The 9,709-nt window shown below is 33.7% G+C and overlaps 1 protein-coding gene and 1 non-coding gene across 2 annotated transcripts; one reads left to right on the top strand and one right to left on the bottom strand.

Annotated features, from left to right (window-relative positions):
* Positions 1–2,771: 2,771 nt before the first annotated feature.
* On the bottom strand, positions 2,772–7,879 carry LOC125868235 (glutathione hydrolase 1-like). The gene is made up of 7 exons (XM_049548865.1): positions 7,724–7,879; positions 6,599–6,945; positions 5,556–6,074; positions 5,215–5,450; positions 4,837–5,101; positions 4,166–4,303; positions 2,772–3,409 (listed from the first exon to the last, which is right to left on the bottom strand). Exons 1-7 carry the CDS (start codon positions 7,734–7,736, stop codon positions 3,182–3,184), a joined length of 1,746 nt encoding a protein of 581 aa, XP_049404822.1. The 5' UTR covers positions 7,737–7,879; the 3' UTR covers positions 2,772–3,181.
* On the top strand, positions 2,804–2,877 carry TRNAI-UAU (transfer RNA isoleucine (anticodon UAU)). The gene has a single exon. It is a non-coding gene; the product is annotated as a tRNA-Ile (tRNA).
* Positions 7,880–9,709: the final 1,830 nt, after the last annotated feature.

Here is a 9,709-nt window from a genome sequence, read left to right as displayed (position 1 = left end):
TGATATTTATTTTCAAGTGTGGATTATCGAATTAACTAATACAAACTTTGAAAATATCAAACTGAAATAACTAGCCATAATAGCTTGTTGATTAAAATATGTTGGTTTAAAAAATTGAGAATCCTGCAAAGCCAACAATCAATTAATCTTCCTTGGTTATAATCCATTGGTTCATACATGTTTTAGGTGTATCAAAAAACATTCTTTTCGCTAAGCGTATTCTCTCTTTTAGTGTGGGGCATTAGTATAAGGCCTAAGCGGTCTTAGCTCCTTCTCTGGTCTTGCCGCCCTTGTCTCTCTTCTCTTTTCTCTTCTTTTAGAAGTTGTATGTGATTGAAACTTCTTTCGCTTTGAACGACTCAAGAGTGCTTATGCGTTTTCACGTCCCTTTGAGGCTTCGAAAAAATGGAGAAATTCCTTTTCTTAGGAACACATACAAGATTCGTCAAGCGCGCTAGCTGCAATAAAAAACAACGCTAACTAGAAATAGAAAGTGCTTCGAAAGGCGCCGGCTACCTTCTTACTGACAACACAACTTGGTGCTGACACTCAATTAGTAGCGCTGGCACGTCACTTGGCTCCTCAGCTCACTTCGGTTGCAAAGACTTTATCCTTAGGCACATGTCTCAGCAACACAAAACGAGGATTTCGCTCATTTAGGACTTGACCAAACATCTCACGACACGAGCTGACGACAGCCATGCAACACCTGTATGAATGTAAGTACCATTCCGTTAAGGACATGTTTTCTTGTTCATATGTCAAGGGCTGGTAAGATTTTGCGCGTTGTATGGACACGCGCCCGCCGCGTAATATATATTTTTTTAATGTATAAAAAATCAATTATTTTGTTTTCTTTATCTCCATACATGGCATTAGTCACCTGCCGGAGTCTTCTCTATCGGAGTTGCTTATTTTTTTCTCTAACTCGTTCAATGTAGCTATGATTTTCTCCCATCGACCAAAATTTTTCATCAATTTTCATCTAAATTTCTCTCAATTCAACCTTCAAAAATTTCCAATTTTTTTCAATAATCGCGTAATTACCCTTCATAATCTCCATTTCTACACCATTTCCTGCTTTTTCTCTCGAGATTGATGAAATTTCACTCAAAATCATTAACAATTCAATGCTCCAAAAAGTCGGTCAATTTTGAGAATTAAATTTTTAGATGTTGTTAGTTTAGTTTAGTTGGGTCGAAATATTTAAAATGGAGATTTTGTAAGATTATTGTACTATTCGATGTTTATTGTAGATTTGATTGTCAAAGCTTTATTAGATCTGAAGAAAAAAAAAGGGTAGATGTGATACCTAATATTTAAATTTTGTGTTTATGCTTGAATCTGCATCTCCTACTTTAAAAATCTTGAAGGCACAAAGAAAGTGGCAGTGGTGGTTTAAGTGGTGGTTCACAATGAAATTTATGGTTGATGGGTTTGTTCTCACATAGTGGAGTAACAATAATTATTTCCGATGAGTTTTTAATTGAGCTAATGTGAGACGTATGTGATTTGAAGGTAAGAGGGGGCTTAATGATGGAAGGCCGATGAAGACTTGGTGGTGGATGAGTGAAGTTCACATGGTGGATCGTAGGTGCCACCACTGCAGCCCATGTTGTTGCTGGTGTTTCTTCGTTAAAGAGAAAGAAGAAAAGGAACGTTAAAAGTAAAAAAATAAAATAAAAGGAAACATCAAAAGTAGAAAATTAATAATGAAATAAAAGAAACACTTATAAACACTTGAGAGTTGAGAGTGAACTATACATTATTTGCCACCTCAGCACATAGAAAGCAAATAACTTCATTTTAAAATTGTCTAAGGGGTAATAGGATCACGATGAAGTATGAGTGTGTAGTTGGAAATCCGGCTAANGCCACCACTGCAGCCCATGTTGTTGCTGGTGTTTCTTCGTTAAAGAGAAAGAAGAAAAGGAACGTTAAAAGTAAAAAAATAAAATAAAAGGAAACATCAAAAGTAGAAAATTAATAATGAAATAAAAGAAACACTTATAAACACTTGAGAGTGAACTATACATTATTTACCACCTCAACACATAGAAAACAAATAACTTCATTTTAAAATAGCCTAAGGGAGTAATAGGATCACGATGAAGTATGAGTGTGTAGTTGAAAATTCGACTATAGATTCAAGGCTTTTTGACCATTTTCTCAATTTGATATTGATTGTTGAGTAGTCTACTTAAGACATGCTTAAAAGCTTCTAGCTTTATAAATTCCTATTTTATTGTATAAAATAATGGACTGAAAATTTGAATAGTTGGTCCAAAAAATGTCATTAAGTGAAAATCTTTAAGATATAAACTTTGTTCTTTTGTTTATTCAAAAAAAAGAAAAAAACCTATAAGGATGACAAGAACTGTGTGGGCTATATCTCAAAAAAAAAAAAAAATCACCTAAAATTTTATAACTTTCAATTCAAAATTTATATTAATTTAACTAATTGATATGAGAGAAATATTATATAACAAACTTACCTAAATTCTTTTGTTTTGCATGTTCAGGAAATACCCAAATACTTTGAATTTAACTATTATATCAAATATAATGAGTATTTATTTTTCATTTTGATGAATATTGAATCTACCTCAACGTCAATTGCTATTAAACATAATTCATTCTTCTTTTAGGGTCAAACACCGCTGAGTACATTGAATTATCCGTCTATAAAAGACTCCGAAATTCATGTGCAATGCACGTAAATGATCATCATCTTCTCCAAATTTTGAATTAAAATAAAATAAGTGACATAATTAAGAAAATTTAATATATATTAGAATATAATGGTCCTGTAGCTCAGTTGGTTAGAGCGTTGGTCTTATGAGCCGAAGGTCGCGGGTTCGAGCCCCGCCAGGACCACCAATCCAATTTAGAGGAAAATGAGTTCAATCATATATATTATTAAGTGTTTTTTCTTTAACATTTTGACGTAAGGATGATGTTCAACTAACCACCCTTCGCCAATTGTAGCTCCGCCCTTGTGTCTACCTAGTTACACAGATGGTAGCTCTAGTTGTATATGTTTTAATGAGAGCTCCAAACATTCAATAAAATAGAAATCACACATAACCAGATGATACTGATCAATGATCATACATGGATTTCCTCTGTTAGGGTCCTTGTGCAACGAAAACGACTTCTTGTTAGACGTTGAACTCAACGTCTAAAATCCAGCAGGAAATCCGCCCTTCCTCGGATCACTTACAGCTACAAGCTCCCCTAACTTGGATGACTTGAATTCTTGAACAACAAATTGACAGATTGTCCCTCCAGCAATACTTTGTAGGACATGTCCCTTCTTTTGAAGGGCAGCCCTTATTTTCGCTGGAGCCTCTACGTGATCACCTGTCACGACTGTCCAGTTCTCGTATTGTAACCTATTCGGAATCAACTGCAAAGTACAATAACATGAAGGCTTAATAAGCTTGAAAATCAGAAGATTGGAAGAAAAAGAAGAGTAATAATGTTCTTGCAATCACGAGCACTACATTGTAGGTAGTTGGTAAGGTCTACGTACACTCCAACCTCTTTGAACCCCACTTATGGAATTATACTGAGTATGTTATTGTTGCACTACATCTAAAATACATAAGATTCTCCATTTTATGCAAAGAAATAAAGATTGAACCATGTAGTTTCTCTTGCCTTATGTGCCATTTAGCACACAATTTTGATATCTAAAGACAATGACAATTGGCTTTTAGGGGTTTGTTTGGATGTGGTTGTTACTTGTTACCTATTGTATTGTATCGCCATTACTTTGAATAAAATGTTTGTTTTGACTGTTACTTAAAGTCTTGAGTTATATAGTATAATCAATTTCGGTGTTGTTTTACAGTAAAAAAAGTCATTTTTATATAACTTTGATGTGATCACGTCATTAACTTTCCCCCCTCATCTTGCCCTTATTGTTTAAGAATCCCATTTCATTTTTTATCCTTCCTATTTTTATAATAACTTTACCTCGTACCCTTTGTAATACTGTAATTAGCTTATTCTTTGGATTTCTAATTAGTGGCATTACAAATGAAGAGAAACTAAAACAATCTATCCGAACATTATGTCTCAAAACAATACAATACAATATGATACATTATGGAACGATATGTAACCAAATGATTCGGAAAAACGTCAGTTGAGTAAGTACCTGATGGTAATATCTTGGAGCCATTACAGAAGAGAAGGGATCCATTCCCCTTGCAAAATGATTCAGAAAAACCTCAGTTGTACCAGCAATGATCATTCCTCCTCCACTTGCACCAACAACAGCTCTCAATTGTCCGCCCTGTTTATAACACAAATAAGGTTCAAAACATAGAATATGCTACCTCGGTTCCTAAATATTAGTCGTCCGGGGCGGACCCAAGTAGGGCCAAGAGGGTTCATACAAACTCTCTTTGTCGAAAAATTACACTGTCTATACATGGTTAAAATTATTTTTATGTATATACAACAGATGTTGAACCCCATTTTGTTTCGATCAGGCACTTGCCATCTATTTTCGTTCTTCAAATCTTTGGCAATACGAAAAAACCATATTCAACTCTTTAACGATATAAAAAAAAAAAAAAGCTCTGCCCTCCTCTGTACCTATCCCAGGGATGGATGGGCAGAGACCTTTGGTGTAGGCGGATTTGGTCAGGGAGATGTAGAAATAGTACTTCAAGATCCATTACAAGTCCAAAGACTTATGTTCTTCTAGGAATCTGTTAAATTCATCGAAAGACGTATAATATGGACTGAATGTAGTATCATTTTGTTAAGTCCCCTCTTCCATTATGCCATGCTCATTACACTTGGAAAAATTGTAAATCCTACCTTGAGAACAATTGTAGGTGTCATTGATGACAATGGCCTTTTGCCTGGATGGATAAAATTTGCAGGTGCTGGTGGTGGAACATTCTCGGAACGTTTTGCAGGAATGGAGAAGTCATCCATTTCATTGTTAAGAACTATCCCAGTACTCGGTGAGAGATACTTAGCACCGAAGTAAGCATTTACAGTGCTAGTCATCGATACAGCATTTCGTTCACTGTCCACAATGGACATGTGGCTGGTACCATGATCATTAATCTGATTCCACCTATTGTCAAAGTTGTTACATTTGAACAATGATTTAAGTGACATCCAAATCACGATGAGTAATTAAAGTGCTCGAAATAGGCTAAACGAAAGGAACTAGTTGAAGTTGCTTACTTGCCACCATAGTGATTGGCACTGAAAGTCATGTTGTCATATATGGTCTTCTTCAACTGTTTTGCAAATTCTGTTGACAGCATATCATTTACGACATTTTTAACGTTAACAAAATCTGGATCACCGAGGTTCATCCTCACTGCAAATGCATGTTTCAAGGCTTCAATTTGTCGATGAATAAAAAGGGAGCTCGGACCTTCCATTGGAAATCCATATTGTGCAAGAATGTTCAGTATCTAAGGACAACAAGTATAAGCCAATTCTCCATAAGAGGTAGACATAGTAATGACTAAAGGAAAAAGTTCGAGAGCATACTTTTATTTACTTAATTATATACTTACTAGCACCATTGCAGAGCCTCCTGATGAAGGAGGTGGCATACCAATTATCTGAAATCCCATCACGTCTGCAACGATAGGTTCTCTTATACGAACTTGATACTGCTGCAAGTCTTCCATTGTTAATATGCCTCCGGATTTTCTTATATCCTTGATCAATTTGACCCCAATCGATCCATTGTAAAATGGTCTTATTCCAAACGCGGAAAGTGCTCTTAGTGTTTTCCCTAGCTGTTTGTTATAACATATATCTCCTATCCGCAAAAGGCTGCCATTTGAAGTGAACAAGTCATGAAGTCCCTTATCAGCCATTATATCTGATTCACTTCTGAGCATTTGCATGTGAAGATACGGAGAAATCTTGAACCCGCTATGAGCTAAATGTGCAGCTGGCCTCACAAGCCTTCTCCATGGAAGCTTCCCATATTGTTTCCACGCGCTGTAAAGGCCAGCAATTTCTCCTGGAACTGCTATTGAAAGAACTCCGCTAGATTTTAGAGCACCATTTTGTGCATACATATTCTGGACAAGAAAGATATGGACATGACTTGTAAGAATTCTACCAGGAATTCTTAAGTGCATAAATTTATTCAAAATTATAAGAAATTGAAGCAATATCGATAACTAGTACTATAATCTGCGCGACTAAATAGAAACGTAATCTGAGCTCTAGTTTAAACATCCTCAATTTTGATACTGGTGCATTCCCATTTTTCTCTCCTAAATTCATCTATGGAAGATTACAAATGCTATTTTCCACTAAATGTTCTTTAAATATGTGTTCCATGTGTTTACGCGACTCTGTATAGGTAGCTTATATGTGTAATATGTTTAGGTGAGGACTAAAACATGGATTTTCATAGTCCTACAGAGATAGTTGAAGTATGAAACTTACTAACACGATTGTGTTCATTCCTATTCGATATCATCCAAAGGTTTAAAAACGAAACGAGAAGCCATTAGTTTCTAGTTAAAATGTCTCGAATATCATGAATGTATAGGCTTGCTTAATTGAACAATCGAAAAATTGCAAGAGATTCAAATACCTTAAAGGCTTTCTTAGGAGCATTTTCTCTCATATCAAAGGCTTGTGCTTTTCCATCTGTTGATCTTATTAGCATGAATGCACCTCCACCAATGCCACTAGACGCCGGACTAACAACTCCCAAGCAAAATGCTGCAGCAACCGCTGCATCCACAGCGTGGCCTCCTTCTCTCAGAACATCTCTTCCAATCCTCGAGCATCGTCCATCATCAGTGGCAACGACACCACGATTTGCCTTTATCACCTCGAGTCTATCATAGGGTAAACTCGTACTTGTTCCAGATATCACCAACAACAATGCCAACAGAAACAGAAATCTAAAGCAAGGCCACTTTGACATCAACAGAGCTGTAAAATGAATCAATAAAGTCCTCAGCTTTCATAACGAACAATCAGAGGCGGATTCAGAATTTTGAGTTTAAGGGCTCCGATTTCTAGAAAAGACAACTTACTGGTCTGGATAAATTATTTATACATATTAAGTGAATTTCTCAACAGGAATACAAAATTTTGACTAAAGCTACTTATTCAGCGGAATGTGTAATTAAAACTCTAGCTTCGCCCCTACCAATAATCTAGAAAAAGGAAAACTCAACAAATTGAGTTCATTCCTTGTCTGATTTCTACACAATATATATTGCTTTCGCCCTTTCCATGACCCTACATGAACACGAGATTCTTCGTGCATTGAGTTTCCCTTTTATACATTAAGGTGTCATTTGGTACACCGCATAAGGTGGATATCCCAAGATTAAGGTAGATATAAAATTTGTATTGTTTGATTGACAATATAAATTTATGTCAATATAAACATAATCCTGAATATCCCATCTTATCCCATCAAACTTGCAAATTTTTTTATCTCCTATCTCCAAAGATTATAATCTCGAGATAATTTACTCTGCGAACCAAATGATAGAACTTCAAGTACACATAGCACACTCTATTTAAAGAAAAAAAGACTATTATGAAATCCATAACAATGAAAAGATCAATTCTTTTCTTCTTCTTTTTTCCATTATGAGGAGAAAAATGAAGGTCCTAATAAACCATATTCTTAAAAATTATATGGATAAGAAAAATAATTGAAACAAAAATAAAATAAAATAAAATATACATTACTTACAAGTGATGTTCATCCTTTAGAGCTGGACAAATATTGTTGCAGGCTAAAATGAGTGCTGCTCCAATTCAGTGTAGATGGAGTTTTTATATTATTAGTAGAATTTAGATACTTACCTACCAATAATAAATTTGACTAATTGAGTTGAGGTGACCCTTTTTTAAGGAAAAAAATTAAATGTTTTTTTGTATTATAACATATTTTTTTCAAAAACACTCGTGAAACATAGGCCAAACACTGCTCTAATATTGTTATGTATTTTCCAAATTAATAGTCAAACACAAATGATTTCTCTCATAAAGTACTCGTTTTAAAAACATTTCTAATGAAAAAATTACTTACTAGAATAAGTAGATTTTGAAAGTGTCAAATATCCCGCATCGAATGGATATAGATTCAATAGTCTCTTGAGCTATTTTTTTTTTTTAATGTTAAGTTAAATTTAAAATTTGTTTTTAACATGAGATAATATCATCGTAATTTCGCAATTCACTCATGTTAGGTCCATCTTATCTATTCGCAGTTGAGATGTCCAAATTTGTCACATCGAGTGGACTTGAATTTTTTAGTCTCTTTATATAAATAATTGGATGGCGATAAACCTAAAATTCATTTTTTTAAATTAAAAAATTAGTCAAAATGATAATGACAGTGATAATGACAGGAAATTTAAAAAAATAACAAAAAAATCTCTGCATTCAAAAAGCTAAGTGGAAAAAAGAGATTTTAGCACTCTACAGCAATCAATGAGCTTTCCGTCACGCGTGGCTTTTAATAATTTCAAATGTTAGATAGTAGGGGTGTCAAAAATCGAATCGATCAATAAATTGAACAGAAAAAATGTTATTGGGTTATAATTATTGGATATTGGGTTTTTAATGGGTTTATAAAAAAAGTTATTGGGTTATTGATTTGATTTCGGTTTTTACTATTGGATAAACTGATAATCCAATAAGACGGCAATAATTTACCATTTTACCCTTCCTAAATATTAAATATTAGTAATAATTTAATATATAACTAGACACTATAACTATATCAAATTATTAGTACTCTACCGACTTCACACTAGGCCGTGTTACTAGTCTTTATTGTTTACTCAAAACCTAAAGACTAAGTAAGGGTTCGCAATTGTAGCTATTTGATTTTAGTTTTAGTCTTGTTAGACTATTTAATTTTAGTTTTAGTTTGTAATTGTAGGTTGTAGCATTTGCAAGTTTGTAAAGGTCCGTAATTTGATTAACATCAGAAATTTCATACTATGTTTTGACGGTAACATGTAATTATAGCTTTCGTACTATATTTTCTCTTATTGATGCAATTTATCATTATCTTTCTCGTTTTACTATATCAAAGCATTTAGAGAAGTGAGAAGTAGGGGTGTGCATTCGGTTTGGATTTTTTGGTTTTTGGTTTTGAAGAAGTGTAATCCAATCCGAACCAAAATAAATTTGGTTTGGTTTGATTTTTCTCTTTTTGGTTTGAGTTTTTTCGATTTGGTTAATCGGTTATGTCAATAATTAGAAACATAACAAAGTTATATTTGCAATTTAAAATATATATATATATATAATATTATATTGAATTTCTTAACTATACTTTTTAATATAAATTACAAGTAAAACGTAAAACACAATACTTAAAAGTATATCAATTATAGATGTCCAAACATAAAAAAATAAACTAAAAAGGGACAAAAGTGGTTAACTCCAACTTAATTCTAAACATATATATATAATTCGGTTTTTTCGGTTTTTCGATTTTCATTTTTCTAAATCTGAAACCAAACAAAAAAACCAAACAAAGTAAATTATAAACCCAAACCAAAAATCCAATCCAAATTAGAATTCGATTTGATTTGGTTTGGTTTTTCGGTTTAATCCAAACAGTGCACACTCCTAGTAAGAAGTCATATAATATTTTACGTTACATTTTCTTATTGGATAAATCGAAATTCGAACCGATACGACCAAAAACTGATCAACCAAA

This window comes from Solanum stenotomum, chromosome 6, assembly GCF_019186545.1.
Source record: "Solanum stenotomum isolate F172 chromosome 6, ASM1918654v1, whole genome shotgun sequence".
NCBI classification, from domain to species: Eukaryota; Viridiplantae; Streptophyta; class Magnoliopsida; order Solanales; family Solanaceae; genus Solanum; species Solanum stenotomum.
The sequence above is the reverse complement of the archived record's forward strand: the minus strand, read 5'-3'. Positions and strand labels throughout refer to the sequence as shown.